General features: G+C 40.5%; 1 protein-coding gene across 1 annotated transcript in view; it reads right to left on the reverse strand.

Moving 5' to 3' along the window:
• The window catches only part of TMEFF1 (transmembrane protein with EGF like and two follistatin like domains 1), a 126,272-nt gene that overhangs the window by 34,904 nt on the left and 63,471 nt on the right, over positions 1-27,897 (reverse strand). Inside the window, exons 2-4 of the mRNA XM_042798244.1 lie at positions 22,469-22,578; positions 17,879-18,008; positions 9,608-9,634 (exon numbers count right to left, since the gene is read on the reverse strand). Of these exons, the coding sequence (XP_042654178.1) occupies positions 9,608-9,634; positions 17,879-18,008; positions 22,469-22,578 (267 nt within the window). The remainder of the gene's footprint in view (positions 1-9,607; positions 9,635-17,878; positions 18,009-22,468; positions 22,579-27,897) is intronic.

A 27,897-nucleotide genomic window follows, 5' to 3' on the forward strand; every position in this document is an offset into this window, starting at 1 on the left:
TGGTATTTCCACTTCTTTTGCTGTTGTTATGACCCTCGATGACCTTCCCCAGCATGTTAATACCTCCGGAATTACAGATACAAGAGCTGGACACACTGCTCCAGAAGAGTTGTCATCAAAGCCAAATACTGTCTATGACACTCTTCAGTTAAAACATACAACAATCATATTAATCTGTCACCATTTTTCTGCACTGACCATTAGTATTCACGTTCACTTTACTATCCACCTTATTCCCCAATGAGTCTTTTTCAGGGTCATCAGTCTGCAGGAGAAAGACTGACATTGAGGAAAAATCACCTAGATGCTGGACTTCCTACATATAACTCTGTCCTCATACATTAAAATCCCACCTGCTTGTGCATACTATTACCTCAGTGACTTGTCTTCTTTTTTTGTCCACACCAAATCGGTACTGATTTGCTCCCAGGTCAACCAGTGGAAGTGGTCACAAGGCCAAGAACAGTCACTAGAAACACACTCATTTTTTAATAGTTCCTTAACATTTAATGATGCATTGATTGGCAATATTTTTGCACATTAGATGTGCACTTTGTAGATGTTGTGCCCTCTAGTTACTTAGACTTGTATGAGAGATTGCCTTTGACTGAGAACTGTTACCGTTTTGAGGTGGTACGCTTACATAAAATGTTCTGTTGTGCCTATGCCTTCCTAGGAAAAATAAGGTTTTTTTTTTTTAAAAAAAGGTAAATTTATCAATAAAGGTTTTTCATGAACACATGATGACTGGCATTAAATATTTTCCCCTCCTTTAATTCTGTCCTCATCTGTTTCTTCCACCTTCTATTCCACTGCTTTGCTTCTGGTGAATGCCAGAATGAGATGCTGTAGCTCCCCTGATCATCACATTTATCTTTTCTCAAAATATTTTTACATTATTTATCATCATTCCACTGAAGAAAAAGAGACAAAAAAAGTCATCGTCAGCCCAGAGAATTCTTTACCACCCATTTTTAAAGCTTTCAGGTGCAAACCAGCCAGACCTGCTGGTTACAAAATACCTGTCCTCAACATTTTGTGCTTAATATTCTTCTATGGTACTGCTAAGCATGGAAAATATTTAATTATATCCTATATGTACCTTCTGACTTGATTACAAATACAACCAGAATGCTTTACAAAGAACTTCTGCTGCACTATTAGCATTTCTATTTTGTAATGAAGAAAAAGCAGCAACATGTACACACACACGTGCACATGCACACGCTTCTTCATGAGCCTTAGTTCTGCTCCATGTGAATGCCCTGACACCTTTTAACTTTCATAAACAGTAGTCCATAACAACTTATTCATTGTTTCTATGTGCTATTCAGTATAAACTTCTCTCTCTCCTTTCCTCCTTTCCTAAAATTGCTTTCTCTACCTTTTTAAAATAGTTTTGTTTTAGAAAAAGTGTGGCCTTTTCTTCTTGATCAGAACTTGCTGGACCTCTTGTATATAGAATTATTTATATGTACTATGGTTTGTTTGCATATAATGAATATGTGCAAGTTAAGAACACCTGCACCTCAGGTACTAATAATTTACACCTGTCAGGATGAGGTGTGATACAGATGAACATGTATTGATGCAACATTTCCAAGTGAGGTGATAGTCATCTATAATTTTTAGAAGCTTCTTTCATTCCTAGCTGCATGATATTTTAGTACTAGCAGCATGAGACACTGCATATAATTTAGATTGATGTCCTTTAAGAAAATAGAGCTTTTCCCACCAGTACAGAATAGATGAATACTGTTTTTCAGCCTGAATTGGTAGCAGACATTTTCAGTACCCCACTTGTGTGCTGTTAAAATAAGTTAACCCATTAATACTTAAGAGCGTAAGTTTCTCTGGTGCAGATGTCTCCAAATAAGCAATGTATCCCTTGACAGATTGCCCCTCCCTTCTCCTTTCTCCCCCACATTTGATGGCTCCTAAATAGGTTATAGCCATTAATTTTAATATTCCAATCAATCAGATCTTCCCAGCAGGTTTCAGTAATACCAATTAGGTCAAAATATGCTCCCAAATGAGCAATTCAAGCTCCTCTTGTTTATTATGCAGGCTTCTAATGTTGATGTATAGATGATTACAGAATTTCTTCTCCTCACTTTTGTTGGTATCTTGATTAATTCTGTTCTTTGACATCTTAATTCCATGTTGAGTGAAAGCTCATTTTCCCTCTCTTTTCAGCTTCCTTTCGTATTTCAGGGCAGCACCTCATTAATGCTCTGTCCTTGAAAATAAATGAGGCACAAGGATGGGATCTGTGACTCCCAGTTGTCTCTCTGAGCTGCAGTGCTCCCTAACACTTCTCCTAAAGTCGTTATTCCTCTGCAGAAGATGGCCAGCTATATCTTAGGAGCTGCAGGGTAGGAGCCTGCAAATGGACAGTAGCTCTAGAGGAACTGGCCAGCAGTAAATTGCTTCCCTCAGCAACTCACTGGTGTGTTCCTACAATGGTAATATGGCTGGGTTTCTGCCGAGGGCTTTCAATCAGGCTTGAAGGAAAAGCATGTCTGTGTCAAGGTGAAGTTTGATCTGCCTCAAGGCATGGCCTGGAAAGGGAGCTCTGCTATATATATATATTATATATATATATATATATATATGTATGTATTTATCACTGTTCACAGAAAAGCCGAAGGAGCTTGTGGAGAGCTGCAACTACTTGGTAGCCATGTACAGATGGAACACAGATTCCGTTGTCTGGGAAAGCCCCTCTGAAAAGCAATTCCTATCTGTTTTTGGAGTATACTGATTTTTGCTGTATCTCATGGGAGCAACTAATCTCAAAAAGATTTTGGAAGAATAGGAAGAGCCGCAGCACCCTCCCTGCTCCATGACCAGACTCCAATTTCCTCAGTACAGCTAGCACTGGAAATTCCTCTCAAAACACCAGTTCACAGCATCACACATTATGGGCTGCAGTTCCCACAACAGTTTGGTGACTTATCCTCTCTTCCTCTAATTTTTAGGGCAACTTTAATGACACACTTAGTTAAAATTGAGATTGCCTCCATAATTTAAAAGAAAGCTGCAAACTCGCTCTTTTCTCTGTAAGTATAAATTTAAAGCAAGTGAACAACTTCTTTTAGCAATCCCAAATTTTTGGCAAAAGGAGTCCCGAATTACTTTTACCATGCTGCTGGATCATATGTAAAAGCAGTATTTACCAGTGTGGAAGGTCCCGTTCTCTTATCCAACTACCCAGCTGGCTTAGAAGCAAAGCCTGGCTTGGTGTAGCCAGAGATCTACACCTGTCTGAAAGACACTTTCCCTGTGCAGCACAGACCACACACTGCAGCTGTAAGCATGCTCCAGTAGAGACACCACCCTTTGAAGTTTGACTTTGCAAGAAGGGGCATTACAGGTTTAGCAGAAGGGTGCCTCGTCTATTTATGACTGAGGTGCCTGGAGGAGAAGAGTTCCCAGCTGGAAACCCTAATCACAACCCAGCCAAGGTGGCATGTTTGCCCAGTGGTTATGATAATGATAGTGTGTGTACTTTTAAGTAAAGGACTTGAGGACGTGCACTGTAAGACTCCCTACCACCACTGCCCTTGTTATGTGTTCGTTAGGTATTTTACAGCCTCGCTGAACCTTTGGTGAAAGCAGTATTTCCTGCAAGTTTTAGTTCAGTGTTAATTTTACCTACAGGGAGTAGGATCTCAACAGAAATAAATAGGGCTATTTGAAGCTAAAGTGATACTCGGTGACAAGCCACGTAGTGGAATCAGCACTTCAATCTTTCTAAGTCATATGCCATTACAGAAATATGCTAAAAGATGGGATGTTACCTCCTATCCGGGGTGTTAATCACCACCATGTTTCTGCAGTCATATTAAAATACATGAAAACAAATCAGTAGCATTATTACAAATTAAAAAAAAAAAAATATACAAGGTTCTAAACTGTGTGTGTTTATGCCACCCTGCCTGTGTGACAATTACTGGATAAGTGTTGTCCCCAGTGAGGGGAAGGAACAGATGGCAGCCTGCTAAAAAGCACATACTGTATATCAATTTATTAATTACTAAATGCAATCTGCTAGACGTTCAGCACAAGATACTTTAGCTATCAAATTTCAGAGGGATTAGAAATTCAAAACAAATTATCTTAATAATAATTAACTTAGCTATATGTATTGCAAGCATGTTATTTCCTTAGCTTAAAAGCCTGAAAGGATTGGGTGCCATCTGTCTAACTAACATTACATCTTTTTTAATATCAAAAGTGCATTTTGCTTAGGTACACAGATAAATGCTGAACAAAATGAGTAAAAAAATAATGTTATGGGCATAATAGGACATTTAGAAATCTTACCCTTGTTGGTTGATTACTAGAGCACAGAACTTGCCTCTTCTAGGACACGGATTTGTCTCTGAGAAGCTGGCTTGAAAAGTCATTATCATCTGTTAACTCTTTGATGGTGTATACAACACAGGCTGGTGGTTTTCAACACATCCTTGCTAAGGCGTAACTGTATCACAAAGTCAACATCACAGCTGGCATTTGCTGGTAGTATCAAAGGGGGAAAGTAAGGACTATTTGAAGAGAGAGGAAAAAAGGCCTTTACTTGGAGGAACACAGAAAGAACAGCTCAGAAGTGCTCCTTTACCAAAGACAGTACTTGGGAGCTTAGAAGAAATAAGGTTCTCCCTCAAAAGTTATTGCACTATACCTGGATGCCAGATGGAAAGTACTATCAAAGAAAGTCGTATGAATAAGGACTACTGCCAGATGAAAGTAAATTATCTTTGTTGCTAATATCTTTGCCCAAAAAAATGGAACCAGCTTCATCTTCACAAAGCTTTCCTTTAAGAATCAATGTTCCCATCTGTATTGGGCCAAAACATCTTCTAACAACGCAGGATGTGATTGTAAATCTGAGCAGAATTTAGACCAATGGCTCCAATTGCCCCTTCAGTTGTCTTGGTACTAGATGGGCAATGTTGTGTTAGAATCTTTTTTAGAATATTGACAAGGACAATGGTTTTAACACAAGACTGAGGTCTTCTGGACATGGATGCTACTTCAGCTAAATGACAGAACTTCTACCTGACTAGGAGTCCTGAGTGCCAACGCTTTTTAGAGTGAGAGGGCAAGAAGATCACTAAGATGACTGCTTCTTTTCAGATTTTCTTCGCTAGTATCAAGTTGTAAACTTGAGAAAGAAAAAGCCTATTTGCACACAGAAAGCACCTTGAAATAAAAAAGCTCATCCTTAGTCACATTCATACAAACCTACCAAAGTTAATCTTTCAGAGGCTACTTTACTGGGTCAGCACAGCTCTTTTTACAGGGAGAACATGGCGGGTTCCACCAGAAATAAAAATCTTAAATTCTTGTTAGAAAAAAGGAACCTGTTTCATGCAAGCTAACAATCTACCTCCTTTAGGTGCATATAACAGCCTGAGGATCATTTTTCATGCCCCAGTCTACCAATTGTGGAAGTACATCCAGCAGGTCAAAGAGAGTTGCAATTTACAAATGGCAGAAATGAGCATGAACTACTGTAACTTCTCTTTCACCAGTTCTGCCTCAAACTCTAACAAATCACTCTTTATACAAAGTGGATCAGGGGCCAGGTTTATGACTCTTCTTCAGAACAGGGAAAATGCAGAAGGATTCATACGAGATTACAGAGAGAAGCCCATGCCTTAAATGCAAATCTAAAGGATCCCACTGTTTTCAGCTCTGACCTCAACTAAACAACTTTTTGAGGTCTGAGTCCTCATTCTCTGACATTCCTTTCTGTAGGGGTGAAACATAATGGTAGAGTAATGAGGTTTTTGAAATTTCTCTGATTTCTGAATTAACAATCCATACTCTTCTTAGAAGGGGCTTAAGGATACCCATTGTCACAAGTGATCAACAGCTTGGTTTCATAAGTGTAATTTTTATTACGTTAATTGAAGGTTCAGACTTCTGAAATGAGCAAAATGAGTAATTTTATTACAACTCTTTATTAATACTGTGCCAACAGAGCATAGAAAATGGAAATCGCTTATCCAGCATGTCAGAGGGCAACTAGACAATTGTGTCACCCTTAAAAATTAGACTTCTTCAACTCATTCAGGCGCACTGAAAAAATTCTCCCACTCTTAATTCTTTTCCTAAAATCTAGTATCTTTGTAACAGTAAACATGATTTGGGAGATAACCTGGATCAGTAGTTCAACAATCTTTAGAATTTTTGTGGCACATGACAACTTCTAAGGCAACACATTGATGACTTTTTTTGAGTTTTTAAATTGGTTCCAAATCTACTTTTTTTTTTTTTTTTTTTTTGATAAAAATGAATGCATTTAACATGGGAGTAGGAGGGGAAATTGCATCAAGTCAAATTTCAGAATCATTAATGAGAATGTTCTGCATCTGGAATATGAAAGAGGACAGTGTGAACCACCAGCACAAATCTCAGCTACATGTGAGGCAAGCAGCTAATTTCAACAGTGGAGACTATCACAGGCAGAGCTATAGCAACTGGAGAGCACAACTGAAGACACTTTCCCAGTACTTTCCTTCACAGTTAAAAATTGACCAGCAAACAACACATCTCCTGCACAGCAATCGCAGTGCTTCCCGAACATACAGAAGCAGCTGCACTCATCCATTCTGTGTGTGCAAGCATCACTAGTGCATACACAATCACACAAATTGTGTGTTTAAAAAACACAGCAAAGACTGATTCTGTGATTAACGTCTGGAAGTGTAAATCCTAGGAAGAAAACACACATCTCTAAGCTAGCATGTTTTCTCACTTGCTGGCTCTCTCTCACTTATCCTTAAGCGCTTTTCCACTTCCTTTGCTGCTTCCTCATACTTAGAAGCTGTAGCTGCACCTAATCCACAGGGCACAGAAGCTCCTCGTGCAGTTTGGTTCCCATTTGGATGCCCTTGTCTAAAAGTATAATATTAAACTATCAGGCCTGGGTGATTATTATATCTCAGCACATCGTGGCTTCCTCCAAAAGAAAATGGGGAAGACTGGGCCAGCAAGTCCCATAGCTGGAATAACCAGGGCGGCAGGACTGTGGTGTGCACCAGGGAGCACCTCTAGTCTGCAGGTCACCCTCTGCCTGGGTTCCTGCCCTTTTTTCTTGTCTGGATCCCAAACAACGCATCTCCATCCTCAATAGGTTCAGCATTCTTTTAGAAGTTTGGTTTTAATTCTGAATTCCTTTAACTTGTAATAAGTCTTTGATATTTTTAACGTCTCCTTGTAACACTTCTAGAGTTACTTGAATAATGGAACAAAAACAATTCCAGATACAAAAATGTTGTGAATACAAAAATATCCTTGAGGTTTTGGCCAGAGCAGAGTTCACTAATCAAAGCAACAGTGGATTCCATCCTTTGAAGGATTGCTTTCAGACACAGAAAATGACTCAACATGCTGATGACTAGCCAACTGTTCTGCAGCAGTATTACCCAACACCCAGTTTAGTGAGGAAGGTGGACAGGGACAGTAATAATTTAACATGTCACAAATAGCTACGTGTATCCAAAAAGAGAAAAAGTGTCAAGCAGGATTTTCAATTTCTGGCTGTTTGAAATATTTTTTCTATCTAAAATTAAGAACTAAACCCAACTGTTTTCATACTGAACAGAAGTGGGAAGACTTCAGCAGGCCCAAAGGCACTCGGAAGAAAGACAAATCAATGAAGGGCTAACATCACAAGACTCCTGGATGAGGTACTGGGTATGTTGCCCCTTCTTTATTCAGTACACAGGCAGTGCAGATATTCACCTGGGGCCAAGGGACCGAGATTCAATTCTTTCTGCCTGAAGTGAACTGAACCTACGTATTCCACCTCCCAAGACAAGGCACTAACCACTCCTACAAGGTAGTGTGGAGGGACCACCAAATCTCCTCAAACAATGCCATTCTATTTTGCATAAATAATTCAAATGAATTGGCACGCTGAGTCCCAGCTAACAGCCTTTCTATAGCATGCATCCTTCCTCCCACTCCCTTTGTTGCAGGCTCAATGAATATTTCAAGTGAGAACAAAACCAACAGCAATGATGAAGGGAGACCCATTCCGGACCTCTCTCATCAAGAGATGGCAGACCTGGGTTCAGTCTCCTACCCCAAATCAAGCAACGAGTATTTCCAGACATGGACCTCTCACCTCTTCAGTGAGCAGCCTAACCAACAAAACACAGCATGTTCTGGCCTACTTTTCTCTAAACTGTTTACAAAATTACCCAAAAAATCCCCACATCTGTCAGTCGGCTCACAATCTCTTCCCGATCAACACAGTAACATTTACAAGGGACTTTAATGGAAATATTTGTATCCAATTGGGAAATACTGAAAAAAAAATCCCAGCAGCATTCAAACATTTCTAAAACTGTTCTAAAAATAAAAGTCAGACGTGGACTAAATTACTGTCATCTGTCTCCTACAAGAACTGCATAGAAGTACCGAGGCAAGCAACACTTGGCTTTCAGGGAGCAGCTGTAGTGGAGTAACAGGATGGATAATGACAGGGGAAGGAGAAGCAAACAGAGCTGAGGAAAGAGTGTGATGAAATCTCAGGAAGAACTTCAGAAAAAAGTCACCAGTTAAGGTAAGAAAAGGCAGTGTTTGATCAGAAAATTGTTCCTTCAGACACTGCTCTAAAAGAAAACAAAAGTGAGAATGGCCACTTGCTAACATCAGTCCAGGAATTTACTGATAGTATCTTATTAAAGGGGAGGGAAATGCCTCCCCTTCACTCGATACAGGTAGAAAAGAGGGAGTTAGCTCCGGATTTTTGGAAAGTTAACTGTTATGTTTAGCTACACAGTGATGCCATTGATCATTTCCCACAAAAGTACATTTTTTTATAGCTATACAAGATTTCCAATATTTCAAAACTCAGTCCCATCAGCATGAACTGCAACACTTTCTTAACACAAGGAAAGCCTAAAAGCAAAACACTGTTTCTGTGTCTGTATATATCTATATCTCACATTTTTCATTCTATATGTATTCTTGCTAGTAATATAAAAAATGGAATTAAGATAAAACTACATTTCTTTTTTTTATCCTTGGAAGAAGGTTAAGATGTGTTCAAAGATAGGAACACTTCTACTAGTACCAGCTCTGCTACATCCCCTCTTTGAATATACATCTTTGAACAGAAACACGTAAATTATTTGATAAAAACAGATACCATAATGCAATCATATATTTTAGGAAACACGTTTGACCAAGGATAAAGTAATAACTAGATGTTGTAGACACTAAGGAAATTAATGGAAGAAAAAAAAAAAAAAAGGTAAGAAATGTATTGTGAATGGACATTTCCAGGAGCAAAATACAGGTGAAATAGGGATCTAAGTATTACACTATATTGTTGGCAACATATTAAAAATTATGTAGGTCAAATCAGAAAGAGTAACATTGGTCAAATGGCCACTCCAACCTTTTCCTGTACAAATACTGTTCTGAGATGGTCAGGTAACATTGCAGTGTTATAGCTTATATTGAAGTTGTCATAATTTTTCCTTAATTCATGTGGTATACAGCAAACATGTACATAAAACTGACAAACATATAGTAAAAAAAGAAAGATCAAAACCACATAAAACTGGGGTTTGGTACTCACCTCCTTCTCCTGACCCAGAGCCATTATCTGAAAAGGAAACAGAGGGAGAGAAAAAAAAGAAAGCAAATGAAAATACTGATCCAGGAGCAGCTCTTTGTTCAGGAACTTGTCACTGTAAAACATTACACAGGTGTTACATTTCATGAGCTAGGTGTAAAAACAAACATCTCACATAAAGTCTGGCATGCCTTAATAGTTTGTCCACGCTTACTGTGCTCTACTCTCGTTTTCCCTGTCAAGATATTTTTACTCAAGGAATAGCATCATTAAATATTTGAAAACTAAATTGCTTTTTTAATCTTTTTTCAACTGTTAGAGATTCAGATTTGTTAAATTCAAAACAGATGAAGAGTACAGAGTTTGATTTTTGGAATGTTTATTTTTTGTTACCCTCTGGCCTTGGGAGTGGTACATGGAGTAATATATAAATCACCTGATCGCAGAAGTACCTCCAGAAAATAACTAGTCCTCAAAGTAAAGTTGGCTTAAGTCATCTAATGACAAAATAGCTCCTCTCAGCTGAGTCAATCACCTTGTATAAGGATGCTCTAACAGCATAGTTATTTCATTGACATTAGACTGACTGGATTAGCATCTGATGAGCGACAGCTCGTGGCTGCATCCCCTTTACATTAGCAGATCAAGTGTCAGCAGGACTCGAGCTTCCTCACCACCCCAGCCCAACTAACTCCACCTCAGAGCATTACGGAGCTGGCTAGGGATGTTGTACAGGGACGTGCACCCCGCTGGGCAGTGCTCTGCACAGCGTCTTCAGCTAGCACGGCAGTATAGACGAGCCCTTAAACACATGTTCTGAGTCACAAACCTCCCTCAGCCTTTTCTTGCTCAAAGGAGGTGGAGAGGAGAGGATGGGATGGCAACTACTGTCAGAGAATTGCTCCCCATCCCCATTAGCTCAGCTTGTCTGGAAGGTGAGGAGCAGAGCACGCACTCTGCTTGTCCCACACCTCTCCTTTCATGCCTGCTTTGATGATGGAGAAGGCAGCTGAATTTATTTCCACAAATCTGAAAGGAGGAGGAGACCAGACAGAGAGGAGTGGTGTTCCTAGTTCCACTTATGAGCTCATTGTTCACATCAGAGGAAAAACCAAACCCTCCATTCGCTCAGTTCCCTCCCCCGCTTTTCTTTAAGCAGCTGTATTTCTAAGAATAATTCCCTCTAGTGCGTGGATCAAAGTGTGAAATTTCACGTTACTGGGTCACTTCACACATTAAAAATAATCTCCTGTCACACAGAGTATCAGGAATAGTGAGGTTTTTTTCCTCCGCCTAAATTTTCCTTTCTTTCCTCCTTATACCACCACTCCGTGTCTAAAAGACTGAGCTTATTACCTTACAGAAATGAATGCAAAAACAGAAGGGCTCTTGTTCCATCGATAGTGACCCACTTTACTAACAAAGCAGACAATCCCATATAAAACATCACTGTTGAGTCATGGACAAATATGCCTTATAAAGCGGTATTGCTTCATTAAGAAATTCAAAGGAATATAATTTATTTATATAAGGTAAGTATGTAGGCTTATTTGTAGTGGTGAAACTGTGTCATAAGCTGTTCTGACACAGTAATTCATATGAAAACACATAATTCATGTGAAAAACAAAGCCTAAAATGTCTCAAAGAAACTTGACTTGTTCCATGTTTTTATTTCCAACTGTCACTCTCTGACTGCTTTCCCCTGCGCATTCAGCCCCGAGGTGAGAAACGCTGCTCAAGTCTGGCACGAGGGGCTCTGGTTACACCCCGAGGTACGTATGTTGTGCGGCAGGGGAGGCACCATCACATAGACATCGCGAGCTATAACCAGAGAGCCACGTAAATGATAGAGCTGATGCTCAGACCACCCATCTCTACAGATCATTGGGTTGATATACACGAAGTCCATGGGCAACCCTGTCTCCATGTGGCAGGACACCACAGTAATGGCATAGATCCATTCCCGCTTCTCCGGGCTTTCAGATCTCAAGCAACCATAAAAAGAGAGTGTCATCCTCTATAACACTGCATCATTTTCAACTTTTCACTGGGAGCTCGTGCCTTCCGTCTGAGCCCAGGAGCTGTGCTAGGACTCGTCTCCAGGGTAACCATACTAAACTAAGCCAGCGTTCTTGCTTTTTTCTGAACCTTGGCTAGATTTTCCCAAGCAGCTGCTGGTTAGAAAGGTAGCATTTTTCCGCAAGCTTATTTGGACAAGCAGCCGTGCTCTTTTCAGGCCCTTAACCAGTTCAGGATTTCTAGAAGTGGTCTCCATGCACCAAGACCTGGCAAGAAAGAAGCTCAAACAAATGAGGAAGATGGACAGAAACAGCATACCCCCCAGCCCTGGGTCAGTAATTAGAAAGTCAGTGACTGAACTCTCTCTTTACTTAAGCCATTCTTTTCCAAATAGACATGTAAAAATATGCTTATACACAAATGTACATACTTCTGCTGTGAGCTGCTTTTATCCATAAAGGAGCTTCTGGATAAAATACGTAAAGAGGCACTCGAGTCAGACACAGCATTGGAATGCTATAAGCACTTAGGCTACAGTCAGAATCCCTTTTTTTGGTTCTCTCTGAACAGGAGCCATTTCTGTATGGTGGGTCTGCTTTGGTGCAGAGGCAGAAGGTACACTCTCCAAACCCAGAAGAGCCTGCAGCCTCTCTCATTCAGGCGGGATGGCTTTTAACTCAAACTAGCATGAAAATTGAACCCATCTCTTCCCTGTATAGGGCAACAGCTCCAAACTGCTAAGTGTAAATAGGAGGGCGAGTAGTCCACTGACAAATTTTAAGCAAGCAGACACTCCTGCCTGATTCACATGGGGCAGGTGACCCACTGGGCACCTCGACAGCAAACCTATCTGATCCTGCTCACAGAGAGGCAGGGAAAGAAACGCCAAAACACTGCACTTACCTCCTGTGTGAGGAATGGGTCAGCAGCTATTCAGCCATGGGCAGAACAGAACACCTCTTGACATATTGAAGGTAAAACTATACACCGTTCTCCAGGAAACAAAGCCAAAAAATGATGTATTTGTGGAATTTAGGTAAGGCAACCAAGGCTTAGCTGACAGCTGAGAAGGGATTTCTAGCATCTGAACTTTGGCACCCAAGAGTTATTATGCTCTTTATACTCAAGTCCTGGATTTTCTCCTAAAGCTTTTGAGAAGGATACAGCTGTGGGGTTTTTTAGAGCTGACAGTACATGCCAGTCCTCTGCATTAAGCAGAAATTGGTCTTCCCACACCAACACTCCAGAAACTTCACTGAGCAAGTTCTGGACAATGTTGACTCTTTTATTCAATTGTCTTTCACTACTCATCTTATGAGACAGTCCTCTCCCTGCTGGGACAGGTCAAGCTTGCTCCAGTTTAACTCCAGATACACAAGAGTGCCTCTAAGTAAAGATTGGATAAAATTATCAAGAACTTGCTCCAAAGAAGACCACCCTATTCTACAGTTGGCACTAGACATGGCCACGAGAGCACTATTGCACTGGTCAGTCAGAGCTTTTAACTTTCCCTCTTTCCTCAGCACGGTGCAATTCTCCATCAGCTCCTGTAGCAGCAGCACAAGGACCGGCATTTTAGAAGAGACCTGAAATCAGCACAGCCTGTTTCAAGCCACTAGCCCAAGCAAAGACCAAAGCAAACTCCAACTTCCCACTGCTGGCAAGGGAGCAGAGCTCCCACCAGCTGCACAGCAGGAGTTTGTGAAGGAGCACACCAGCTCAGCTGCTCCTGCTCCTGGGTTTGTACCCCCACCTCCAGGAGCAGGGCCGCCTGCTAGCAATTACCCTTGATTTTGATATGCCAGCAGGAGCTTTTGGGGAGGAATGCTGACAAGCCTAATTGCCAGCAGCTGCAAGGCCTCTGGCTGCTGGAGATACAGGCTTTTAACCTCCACATTGCCAGGTTCTGCGTAGGGAATGTTCATTTGCTTTGACATCTTCAGGGGAAAAATGGTTGCTATCACTTGATCCTGGTAGCCATTTCCAGCTTCATTATGCCATGTGAAAAAAAATGTACAGGATATTAAATTCTGGCATGTGATGAGACATGTCTGTGAAAGCCTATTTCTTTGCTTGCAAAACCTCTCCTAATGACAGAACAGCGATGCCGTGCTGTCACAAACCCTCCTCACAAGTTGGACAGGAAAGCTCCTGTACTGCACTAAATCTGGTAGTAAGGGTCTCAGTCAGCTCTCAGAATGAATTAATGTTTTTGTAGCAGGTTTTCAGGTTTGTTACGGCTTTCTTGAGAGACCATAAAGAGTTATTTTCACAACTGCTTAATCTAGAAGTGAGTTGCCTAGAATTTCTTTCTTAACTCCCTCAAAAGGATTAAACTGAGCTTATTATATTTCTTTTCAGGACAATGGGTGCATCTAATTATGCTTCACTGTAAGCCTCCCATGAAAAAAAAAGCATTTGCTGTAAAAACCTGTGAATTCAAATTCAGGGTAAGAATTTGATTACTTCAGACAGAACACTAAGTTAAATCCACTCCTAAGAAAATAATTCATTAAATCTAACAGAGATATAGTGTTTGTTTCTAATTCTGCAAATAGCTACATTTTTTTTTCTTTTTTTTCCTTTAGAAATCGCAAAAGAAAGCAATGGACTGTGCCTTCCAAATATATACAATACACTGAGAAACTATAAGTACAGTATATCAAGTACTACATCATTGTACGGTTACATTTTCATGCGCGTATCTGGCAGCAGTCAAAACTGTGGCTCTGTATGTGGGCTAACAGGAACACACATTCTTAGAAATTAATTGTTAAGGTTTATTTCTGATTTACTAAATTATTTTGTTTAAACTAATAAAATATGACAAATTCACCAAACAAAGGAGGCAGAAAAAATCAAGGGACTTGGTGACACTTCTCAATGCTCTGAGCACCCTGTTTGCCCTCTCTTTCTGTTCTTAAAAACTATTTATAAAACCAGCTCAGGATAACCTCCAGTAGAAGATGGCATAACATGAATGAATTTCAGTGTAATGTCACCCTTTATGAACTGATCAAGAGTTTGGGCCAGCTGCAAGACCACTGATGCTATGAGTTGGGCAGGAGTCCTGGTGAGTCCTGGTGTAGATATTGCCATCTCCCCTTGTCCTGCTGCATGGTCCCATCTCTGCATTTGGTTGTAGACTGAACTGCAAACAGGGAACTGATAAGGGTAAGAAACTAAAAAAAAAAAAAAAGGAAAAGGTTGTGACAGTGCTCTGATCTTGTTTACAACATAATCCCACAGAGCAAGTAGGAGAAGCTGTGGGAGATGGGAAGTACTACCACCAAGAACTTTGCTTCACAGCCCTGTTCGTCTCCATCCAGTCACGGACCAGATGATTCCTTTATTAATGCAAAAGGCCAGGTTCAAAATTGTATATAGTTTGATTTGACCCATTGTTTCTCAAAGGTATATTAAGGTATTAGGCAAAGAGAACACTAAAGCTGCATTTCACTCATTTTCCTAGTTTCTCTGTATACTGCAACATGGGGCTACACGCATTGTCTAAAATCCACAGACCCTCATCATCCACACCTTGTGCCAGGGGTAATTAGGCATAGAAATACCTCTGTAAACACAGATACTTGAAAAAAAAAAAAAAAAAAAAACAAAAACCAACCAAACGAACATTGTCCCTTCACTGAAAATTGGGCTTTCATAATGTTAGGACCTGTATATTCAGTCCTGAAAATTTCAGCCATACATTCTCTTACATTTCTCTAAAACATCATTTTTTAATGTCAAAATTAGCATTCTGTTCATTCCTAAATCAGATGTGATTGAGATCTTTTTTTAACATTACTTATTTTAGGATCTTGCAGCTCTGGCAGCATTTGGACAAAGGAATAAATATAAATATGCTGCTAAATCACCCATGACCGTAAAAATTTAATCAAAATTTTCTGCCAAGAAATAGGTCTGACTAAATCACTCAGTGCAGTCTGTTCCAGTGCCATAGCTTCAGAAGGTGTCAATCCCTAGCTAACAGGAAGTATTTCATTATTGTATGTCAGAAGTCTGACATACTTTAAATATGAAATAATTGTTACAACACTACAGGGGAATTTTGTCCTATTGTCTCAGGTGTGTCCTGCCAGGATGAAACTTTGCTCTGAAAAATAGAAACTCTGACAGGAAATCAGTGAATCTATACTTAGCTCCCAATGATGTCCCAGAACACAGGCATTTTCATAGCAAATTTGGAGGCACTGGGTGAAAATAAATGGGGGTCTGTAAGGGATTTTTTAATTTGGGCATTTGATGCTCCAAGTATACGTGTTACAGATCAAGAGTACAAATTTATTGACTTCTCGATGTCCCGTGATCCCAGGCAGGGCATGGAGATGATCCAGATGATGGCTTTTATCATCCAATATTCTCACGCCAACCGGAACATGTCAGACACTCAGGGAGCAGCAGGTACTGCTCTGGTGGACGTCCGCCGAAGCGCTTTAAATTGCACCAGTGTAAATGCAGTAATCAGCCTCAGTTTTAGAAATGTGTTTTCAGTACTTTCTGGTTAATTGTGTCTCAGCACATGTCCTGATCTATTACACTAAGTGCTAAAAATTATGCTGCATTTCCTGGGTTTTATGTAGGACTTAAAGAAAAGGAAAGTTAAAAAAAAAAAACAAGACTAGCTGAGTAACATAGTAATTAGCTACCAGCAACCTGAGGCTGAGAATAATCAGTTTTTCATTTTGAAATGTCATTCTCTTAGTATGGTAGAACACATAAAAATAAACACTTTTCTTTGTTGTTCCTAAAGCATTATCCTAGTATTTTGTGTCAGTGAGGGAAAGAAATTTTATGCTGTGAGTCTTGTTTCTTAAAATAATTCAGGAATGAAATTTAAGAAAAAAAATAATTATACATCCTCAGTTCAAACCTTCATGCTTCTTGGGTGTTGCTATAGGAATATGTGAGTGTTCCAAAACTGCAGTGTGCTTTTTTCCTATTTCTGCAGTCTCTGTAGATAATTTACAGTTGGGAGATCGGGAAAAGGTAGATTCAGTCACCTGCCTGAGGTATGCTGGAATTATGCGGCTGAGCTGAGCACAAAACACAGGTTTCCTTCAGTATCAGAACCAACATCATAGATTGTTTTGGACCCTAGTAAAAAAACCCAAATCTCAGTATAGATCTGTGCTGCAGTCAAAGGCATTAGGGCAGCTCATGTAAAACACAGCCATGCTGCATTTAAATGAGGTAGCTCTGGGACTGGCAGCAGCAAGGGCTTGGCCTAGGTACACTGCCCATATATTTACCCTAATTTCCAGATAGGATGTTGCATCTACCAGTGAGTTCCAGGCTGCTACCTCTAAATTGTCAGCAATAACTTGACTAGCCAACATAAAGCTACCTAGGAGTATGCATCTGATCCATAGTCATGCTTTTGGCTGCCATATAGCTGTAACCTTGCTTAGGTTAATCCGAGTAACTATTGTGTATCAAAAGATGAGGGATGTCCCACAACTTTTTTGTGGGTTAGCTATGTACCAAAGAATGCAGTTGTTGATGCTACTGAATCACTGAATTTAAGTCTCAGAAAGCCAGCTATGTGTCTGATCTCACCAGCTTTTAATCTGTCCATAGGTTCAGAAGAGCTCTGGTGGCCAAAGTTTCTGTGTCCAAGAGCATGCTGCAATATTCAAGACAGTGAAAATCTGTCCCATGTATTTAAAGTGTGTGGAAAATCTGTGTTTTAAGTGTGTGGAAAGACAGAAAAGGCCAGCCCATTAGACACATGAGGTACAAAGATTTTGTAAGAGTTATGTGTACCTTCAATGTAATGACCCAAAGTTAAATTAGTCAAAGGTGATGCCTTGCATACAGGTAAAGTGGCAGTCAGGATGATCTTGCTGTCACTTGCTGGATGTCACACCAATTCTGTACATCCAAAAAATGAGCCCTAAGGAAATGACTAATTTGGAGTCTGCTCCAAAGTTGTAAGGCTGTTGATGAATATCAAGGCTCCTCTATACATACAACAGAAACATTCGCAAACTATTTTCTCAGATAAACTATTTCTACTTTTGATGTTTATTTATTAACCTCTTAGCATATCAGAAGATATATCAGATTTCTTCTCTACAAAAATATTCCATTGCTAAATAGGACTTAGGGTTTCCACATTATTTCATTCTATGAAAAGCATGAAAATTAAAATCTCTAGAATTAAGGGCAAAGCTAAAGAGCTAACCATATAATATCATTCATTAGTGATACAAAAGTGATGTTTCACATACCAGAATAACAAGGCCCTCTTGATACCACTGTTATCTCTTTCTGATGCTTGCAAGCAGCTCTCCTGAGGAAGCATTCATTTTGGTAAGTGTCTCCATTTGATCCACAAACAGGAATATAGTTTGTGTGACACTGAAAAAGAAATTATGAAGTAACTCAGTCAAAAAAAATCATGTGATTAATCTCAACTGCATATTAATATACAGGAAGATAGTTGTGTAAATATGAATTACTAGCAGCAAGTTATAAAACTGTTCACTAAAAGAAGATTTAAAATATATTAGTTTCTCAATATCACTGTATGTATTCCTTTCGGATCACTGAAATAATAATCGAATTCTGTATGGGCTGAACACAGGAATTCAGTAGGAAAGATTAAAAAACCAAAATAACTATGGTGGGACTTAGTAATGTCTAGAGGGAATATGACAAGCATCTAGGAGCATCTGAAGGATAAACACTGAGGAAGGAGAAAACTTCAAGATAATACAAGAGTATGTGACTAGGCACAGGGGAATGAAACTGAGCGAAGGAAAATTTAAGGTGAACACTGCTTAAGGGGAGGTTTGCTGATCTTTTTGGTCATAGAATGATCTTTCAAGGGAGATGGAAAACAGTCACCATACCCATTAAATTCATGAGCATCATGTGTCTCTTTTACTTGGTCAACAACTATAATAATGCTCTTGTATTACTATATTGAAAAATTTTAAACTCGAAGTCAGTAGCATTGGTACATTTAATACAAAGAAAGGAAGAAGGGAAAATTTATCACTAAGAATAGCTTTAGCAGGAGCAGCGTATATTTTGCTATTTTCTTACATTCTAAGAAATATGGATTGTTCACCCCTTGTACATATACTGTGCATTAAAATGCTGAGAAACACATTGTGACATTGTGAGAAACACCTGTGAGTGCTGCAGTGCTCCCCGCTGAAGTGGAGATCCAAAACCCACTTCACTGTGTGGAAAAGGAGACGTTGCCCTGTTTGGGGCTGCAATGGTAACTGTAATGCCAGACACATTTTGCATCTTCAAAACCCCAAGGCAAAAAGCCATACAACAAGAAGAAATGAACAAATACACAGACTAGTTATCAAACTTCTTAACCATACAAAGTGTATGATTAAACTGGTATAGTTCAACCAGTGAGAGTTCACACAGGAATAGCAACATTAGTCAAGCCAAACTGCCCCAAAAATACAAGAGTTTCTTCTCCAAATTCAAAATGATAGTCTCTGCCACAACAGACTCTTTGTGCTTCAGCATACACAAACCTCAAAATACTCAATTTTTAAAACATAATTTTGAAGTGAATTATCCTCCCTCCTTTGTCATACTGCCATAGATGACCATCTGAGAATGAAATAAACATGCATGGACAGAAATAAGTCATGCTGCCATCTCTGAATATTATTTCTAATGTTTTTGTAATACTTTCCCATAGTGAGTACCTCTCAGACATTCAACCACAGCCATCAGTCCTGTCACATCTCATACTGAATAGTCACTTCTAGGGAATAATTAAACAGGCGACTCTTGAGGGCGAAACTACTTTACAATAAATAATTGTCTAGTCAATCTTTAAGTTGCTGTGTGATGTTTTAAAGTTGCAGGTTCCTGTCCCGAGGATAGAAAATGAGAGGCAAATTGATTCCTTTTCTATAGTTCAGTAAGCCTTTAGCGATTTGGTACAGTGCAGCCAAAAGTTCTCATGCAAACGTCCTTTAGGAGTTGAGTTGTTTTCTTGTGCGGAAATCCTCTAACAGCTTGAGTGATCAAAAGGGAGAGCATCTCTCCATGGATGGGACCTGCTCTGCACAGCATCCTGTGGGAACAGCCATCCTGGCTCCACCCAATGCTGCATGATTGTGGCGTGCCCAGCACCCGAAGGGATGTAAGGTTTACTCGCTACCTATATTCCTTTTCCTATTCTGTCTTATTAAAGCAGTTGTCTTATTAAACCATTTGTTGTCAAGCCTTTCTTACTGAGATTGAAAAAGAACTCCATGCTGGCTCTCTCACCTCTCCTTCCCTGACAGTCCATAACACACTCGCTAGGTGTTGATCATTTTTTAATTTAGGTTTTGTAAAACAACACCAAATTACATCAAGAGACCTTTCCAAAAGTTTGGTGAACGTGTTATCCCCACCTCCATTATAATAAAAAGGGAGTCATCCTTTTTCCTGACTAGGCCTGTGGAAAGTTGGGATATCATTAAGGTCACTGGAAGCAGAGCACAACTGAATCCTTCAGCACCTCTCCTACTGTCTAGTTTGTAAATTTTACTCTGGGGAATCAAACTTCAGCATCTTGCTTTATGTTAGGTGACCTGGCAAGACAGAGAAAGCCTACAAGGTGTTCAGAGAGGTCGTGGCCCATGGAGCTCTTGCTGCCATGACATTATAGCTGTTTCAGTGACAACACTGAAATCTGGCAGCCAGTCATATCTAAAGAGAATCCTAGGAGGAAAAACTATGACTCACTCATATTTAATGTTTTAGAGGACCCAACAGTTAAGAAATGCTGTCAGGCTGGGGATGGCGGCAGATAAAGAGGAGGAGGAGGAAGGAATGGCAACGCCTGGGAGGGAACTGAAATCTCTATGCATTTCCCCAAATCTGAGGAATGGTTTGTGACAGTCTTGCCCTTAGTTCAGGGGCAGCTGCAAATAGCTATGCCATTTTAATTGGGCAATCCTCTCGCTAGAGTGCATTTTTCTAAAAACTGCAGTTTTAAGAGTGTAAGAAATGCCTTGCTGGATCGGACAAGTGGTGCATTTATCCACGTGCTCTGTCCCAGCTGTGGGGAATAGGAAACACACTTCAGGGAGAACAGGATGATATCCCCACCTCTTCCCTTCAGCATGTCTTCAGCTGAACCACTGTACGCAAATGTGTCTAATCCCTCTTCAAAGCCTTGTAAGGTCAGAAAAAAAAATAGCTAGCTATCAGATAATCTTGCATGTAGAGAATGTAACAGTCCGGGCTGGGTGTTTGTTGCCTGTGATATTATGGTGCTGCTAGTTGCAGACAAATAATTAAGGTTGAGAGTTACAGGAAGAATTCAACCTGCTATGTCTGAAAAATACAATACCTTTTTCCTTAGAGTATAGGAGAAATTTTCAGGAAGTGCAAGTAAACTTATAAATAGCTTAAAAATAATACTGGTTTTAAAAATGGGCTCTTCAAGACAAAGTATCAGCTTATCACACAGGCTAGTTTCTTTTTCAGTATTCATGACCTGGATATTAGGAAGTTGTAAAATCTACCACCTACAGAAAATAAATGAAACCTTTGCTTAGCCTAGGGTTGAATTTCTTCTCCCTTTTTTTAATCATTACTGGGTTTTGATCTTACTATTTTTCATAAATAAAAGTCACAGAGTGAAGGCTGATGAATAAACCTCTTCTCCTAAGAATTTTTTCTCCCTTTAAAAGGCAGACAGATCCCACTGTTCTTATGGGATGTAAGCCACAGGATGCTCCCAGCACAGATACCCACCTGAGCTACACCACATTAAAAGCCAGCTCTGAAACACTGGAATCCAAAACCAGTGTAAGATCACATACACACTGTTGCTATTCTGGTTCCCCTTGATTTATTATTTATTGGAAACAGAACACATGATTATTTTTAAAACACTGAAAGATAGCCCACTGCAGTGTTGGTTGATAACACTGCCATCTCTTCCAGTTTTACCAGGAGTCTCATAGTATTTGATACATTTGTCCTGGCTATAAATTATAAAAAGAAAAAACCTCAGTATTCTCTTTTCCCTAAAAAGTCAGGGGAAGAAAGGGAGGAAGGATTGCCATAATAGTTACAAAAACTGCAAGCTAGAGGCTCCAAAACTAACAAAGGATATTGAACTTGCTATTTACTACTTTTTAAAAGTTCAGAGGATGTTTTTAATCAAATTTTCACTCTTTTTTTTTTTTCCCCGAGTGGGACTAATTCACTGTTTCCATTCATAAACTTCATGATCACTGGTGATCTTGTTGTTATATGATTTTCAAAATGCCTTAAGATCTTCCAGGGTCTGATGTACCACATTTGGCCACCAGCAGAGTGGGAAAGAATCCTCCAAATACTGGGTGGTAGAGTAACTAATCCATAATAAGTACTCAAATTATAAAGCTTCGTCTGGTGTGTGTGACCACACCTGGACTCCCTGCTCTGGGTCACCTCCCCTCCAGCCTTGGGTCTCAGGGCAGGATGAGGCGAGGTGGGGAAGCAGAGCACGGGTGTCACCTGGCTCTCCCCACCTCTGCTCCTGCTGGTCACAGATGGGGTGCCTGGCACACATGGTGGCCCTCTGTTCTTCCCCACATCACCCCGTGCTGCCAGAGAACTTACCAAAACCGTGAGGGGAGCAAACGTGTTGCCACACTCTCTGCTTGCCCCCTGAGCACACCCTGGTAAAGTTCTGTCACGTGCCGTCCCAGTCAGTGCCATTGAAAAAGGAACCTATGGTTAGACTATATAAGCCCGTTGACAAGTGAAATTTTTAAAGCAGTGATTCTATAAATACTTCAGTACACCTGAAAGATTGGTCAGAAATGGTGAACAAAAAGGTGAGCAGTCCTTACCTGGAACTGACACGCACATTTCAAGACATCGCCCTCTTCCTTGCACACTCCTCCATATTTACACGACGATTCATCACACACTCTTACATCGGATTCCCTTACATTTAACTCTGTGAAAAAAATAGAAAAAGAAGATAGAAGTTATAAGATGAGGAATTCTGGGGACTGTCTTGTCCTTAAACCCACTCAGTCTCCCAGCTGCGTACCCCCCATACAGAATTCAAAGGAAAAAAAGCCAGAGCTGTTCCCCAGGCTGCCCTGCATCGGCTCCATCCTGCTCCCCAGGAGCAGGTTCTGCTCCTCAGGGGTAGCTTTGTCTGGCTGGCACCACGGCTGTGGCTAAACACCACTTCACCACGCAAACAGACACAGAGTGGGCCCATGTTACTGCCCAAATTACCTTCCACGCCCCCCTGCCGGGGATGCCCCCAGTACAAAAGCTTCCTTCACAGAACTTGCATCTAGCAGAAGTCAGGACCTTTACAAAAGCCACAGCCCATGTTTCTCACCTGCTACCTCTGTTTGCCTTACTCACCACAAAGGTCTTGAAGAAGAAAAAAACCTAAAACATGAGAATTTCTCTGCTTGGATTTCCAGTCTCCTGCTTGCCCACACTCTTATCCTTCAGACTAAAAATAAACCAAAGTGTGTTTAAACTATTATAATTTGCTTGCACTGTAGGAGCCAGAGTAATGAACCAGAGCCCTCTGTCTTAGCTGCTGCATAAAAATATGGAGCACAAATGCAGCTCCTGCCTCAGAAAGCTTGCAGAAGAGGTACAGCTGGCAAGAGGGAAACCAAGGGGCTGTAGACATCAAGCAGGCACTAGTTCCAGCACAAAGGCTGCTTAAACGGCTTCAAGCTTTCTTGGTCATCACATCCAAGGGTAATTTTAAAGGAGAATAAATATACCCTTTTGAAATAAGTATATGATTTGAACTACATATAGGAGAGCAAAAGAAGGACCCAGTGGGATAATGGAAGTGGTCAGTGTTAGCCTAAACATGACCTTACCAGGCTGTGTGGGAATGGTGCTGTTACTATCGACTGCAAGGTAAGGGTGAAAAATACCACCAAGGGTTCTGGAAAAATCCCCTGCCACTGTTTAAGGCTGCACTGATATCAGAGGATATAATTCGAAGCTGTCTGTGTTTTAGCTCAAGTCAGAAACCTCCAGGACTCTACAGCAATATGACCCACTAAAGAGATTCCCTGACAGCGGTGTGATTTAAAATAGTGTCTGTGACTTTTAATAAGCAAGCCTTATCCAGCTAACTGGCTTAAAGCAAGCACTGAATACCAGCCGTTCAGAAATGGGGAAAGGTAGGTCAAAAGCAGAAGAAAATAATGCTTACTGCCATTTACAGTCTTAAATAGGCAGTCACCCTCCTGCTCACAGCAGTGTCAGCACTTTGATATGACAGTGACAGACACCCTGGAAAACTGTTCCTGTGAGTCTACGTAACATTATACACCCACACACATAGTTTGCAGAAATAAATGTGTAATTATATAATAATTTCTGTAATAAATTATAATAAATAATTATATACGTCTATATTTAATATAGTGTAATTGTGTATTTTTTCATAGCAAAAAAGTTACAGGATTACAGCTCAAAAGAAGGTCCAGTTGTAATCTGCATATTTTGTCAACTCTGAAAAAAAATTGAAAAAAATACTGATTCTTTTTTTTTTCCCTCTACGTCCATCATTCCTGAAGGCATAAATGAGGAGGGCAGTATGTGTAACACCAAGCAGTTAGATATCCTGGTTGCCATCACAACCCTGTGCACGTGTTCTTTAATGTTATTCTTAATGTCGCCATTTATCAAGTGCGACTGCTGCGTTGTAGGGACCGAGTTAATGTGACAGAACATCGCAGCTTTTCAATTTAGTGTGTTCATAACTCGCTCCTGAAGGAAATGTGCCTTTCTTTCTCCTCGTGAAGGTCTGTTCCACAAAGATGAACAAACTATCAAGATTAATTAAGGGGAAATGATTGTCATATCTGAAAGAAGGAACCTCCTTTAGGTGATATCACATTTGAGAAAATGCAATTTATGAAAGGGAGCAACCAGACAGACAAATTACAGCATGAACAGCTTTCAAAATCCTGTTTCCATCATTTCAGGAAACTAAAGAGATGCGGGTCCCCCCTTCTCAACTCTCAACTGAGCTTGATGGACTCGGTGCTTTGCAGCATCCTACTCAGTGCCCCCAGCCAGCAAAAGAAACCCCATCAGCTGCAACTCGTGATTGAAATCCTGAGGGTCTACACCATGTCCAAGGGCTGTAGCAGTGCAGTGCAGACTTCCTCCAACCTCTGTGTCCCCCAGTGTGAAGAGGCCACACGACCACCCAGGAAGAGGCCTCTTTGCCACGGCGGGGACAAGGGACCTCACTTTTCTGCATGGGAGAGAGAGGGACCTGTGAGAGGGTGGTGTCAGAAAGAATCCCCAGTTAGCAGTTCAACGTCAAGGCTGGACCAGAGGTGTACTTGTTCTTAACTTAGCTATTGCTCTGACTGCAAAAGGCAGTGAGAAAGAGAAAGATTTCAGAGCAAAACTGTAACAGGAAATGTGAAGATGGGGATAGAAATCAGCCCTTGTGAGCCCCCCTCACCCCAAGAAACCAAGACTTCTTTTTTTTTTTTAAATTCACAAGAAGAATCAAGATGACAGAAAGCACACTCATTTAATGGTTATTTAATTTTAGGAGTGGACTGTTTTTCTTTCCACATAAATAACAAATACTGATTATAAGCTATTTTGCATGAGATGAATGCTGAACAGGGAAGGTCATTCAGAGATCAGGAGTCAATGTGATTTTCCAAAGCTGTACAAAAGACAAGATACCCTGGTGACTGGCACTTGAATATGACAGATGAACTTTATTCTATGACAGGATGTCACCTATTCCCTGTTTCCATTCAGTGGCAAATTCCAGCAGCAGTGAAATCAAGCCTCTGACACGTGCACGATTAGATCTGATGGAATCACAAGTACCAGGGAGTGTGATGGTCATAATGATTTCCACATCTACAGCATTCATTCAGAAATGAATAGATGAGGATGGATGTTAATAGTGATGTGAAGAGGAACTGTAGATGTCTCACATGTCTGAAATATGCTCTCTTCAGTGCATTCCCCACAGGGAGAGTGGATTGAAATGGTGTTTCTGCAATTATTCCTAGAACAGAATCATTATCATCACATGTGAGAACAAACCTATGAAAGGAATAAGAACATGTAGCAAATGGTTTAGGGTAATTTCTTACATCTTTCTTTAATGCCTATCACAACTCATTTCCTAGACTCTTAGCAGGTATAAATAAGAGAAGGCCTCAGTGTGATTCATTACGTACAGCAAGAAGATGGTAAGTAGTAATCCATCAACTCTCAGGAGAAAATATAATTAGCGCAATTAAATCAGGCTTCCAAATTTATGATAAAATTAATCTCCAAAGACCTGAAATGAGGTATTAAAAATGATTTGCTAGTATCTGTTCAGCCAATACTCTCCCGGTAGTGTGAGAGCTGACCGGCATGGAGCAGCTTGCAGGAATTTGGCTGGGAAGACCCACATCAATGTCCTTTGGGTTTGTTTTTTCTCCTCTTCTGAAATGAATTTACCTTGTGATAATTTGATACATCACTAAAAATGAGGAAAGCCTTCTCCATTTTGACTCCTCTCAGAGAATTTGAAGTACAGCTCAATACAAGTAGCTGGAGATTGGCTTTTTGCTTGTGACCTCAAAACACATTGCTCTGAGGTATGAACCTCTCATTATAAGCTAAATTACGTGAGTCAAAATGTTGAATCTGAAGATGAAATCAAATTTGTAGGCTTAAGTACATGAAACATGTTAATTTCATCTGGATAACTTGAGAATAAAAAAATATCTTAGATGGGCAAATCTGGTAACTCCGTAAGCAATTTGGTTTTTCAAAACTCATGTTTCTCCTGGGGTTGGCAATAGTACGTAGTAATGGTGAATGGATATAAGGAACCAAAAAACCACCTTTCCCATATGGAAGTGAGTGGGTGGGTTTAGTAGCAGTGCTGCCAGCTTTGGCCCTCTTGAATATGTCAGCTGTGCCTGGGAAAAACCCTCTCTGCCTGCCTGTTTTCTGTTCCCTATGGGTAAGACTCCAACCAGGGGAGGTGCTGGGACCCCTCGTCCTCTTTTCCTCTTGACTTCTGGGTTTGGTACAAGAGGGGGAGTAGCTTGCACCATTCTCACTAGAGGGAAAAGGCAATGTAATGGGGGCACCTCACTGCTGCTTTTCTGTCCTCTGAACAGTTTGTTCTCTGTGAAGCCAAGCTTTAAATTAGGCTGTACAACCTCTTGTCGAGTTCATGTACAGACACACACACAAACACACAGAGACCTGGGAAATTTCATAAAGGGTCTGTTACTCTACAGGTTAAAAAACCCCCCCAAATTGTAAGGACAGCTGAAGTGGGTCAACACCAGCTTGGAAAGGGGCTCAGAGAAGAAATTATATTGTGTGAGGGTACGTTACAGCCCACAAAGTGCATTGATGATAGTGGCACTATGACTGGATGAGCTCTCAGGACCACAGGAGAGAGTCAAAATCCGATGAACAGAAAACCTCTAACCTACTCAATTTTGGGAGTCAGCCTTATGACACTGTATTGACTTTGGCAAATCATTGGCTTTTTTTGGTTTTGGCAAATCATTCTGTTTTTGGCAAATTATTTAGGAATGATTGAAGAACTTAATGGGATAAAAATCTTAAAAGAAAATCTTTCCCTTAAGGATTACAAAGCTGAGATGCTTACATGACAAGTAGAGTAGTAACCCATGTCTTGTATCTAACTCTTGAATAAAACTTCACCTTCCAGTCACATCCTTTGCCCCACAGCAACGATGATACCCAGAGACATACCTGTGTCCCAGCTGTCCCCAAGTACAGCCTGCCCACTTAAACCATGAAGGTGTGTTTGATTGGCATCACAGGTAAAGAAAATCACTTCAAAAAAGATTCTCCAGGGAGTATTTTGGATGCTCCTGGGATACCTCTGCTCATCTCCAGCTGCCAGATCAGAACTAAACAGCACAGCTCTCCTGTAGATCCTTCCAGTCCCTTGCAGACATACAAGCATCCCAGCTGGTACTTAAGTCACTTTAGATTCCCATCACCTACAGTGACTTTGACATTGGTTCAGACACTTAGCCCACATGTACACATCTATACATAAACATTTATATTTAGGTGTCTTAATCTATAAGCTCGACCCCATCCCACCGCTCTTTCAAAGTGCATCCAGTACAGCCATTCCTGCAGGACGTCATGCAGATGCTTACAGAGCTGTTACACACAGGCTTTGGACAGGAGGCATAATTTTGGGAGGCCCCACGTGTGATCTAGTTGTTCTGACAGTGGCAATGTGTGTTTGCGG

Source organism: Tyto alba, unplaced genomic scaffold, assembly GCF_018691265.1.
Source record: "Tyto alba isolate M040663 unplaced genomic scaffold, T.alba_DEE_v4.0 Super-Scaffold_27, whole genome shotgun sequence".
Classification (NCBI taxonomy): domain Eukaryota; kingdom Metazoa; phylum Chordata; class Aves; order Strigiformes; family Tytonidae; genus Tyto; species Tyto alba.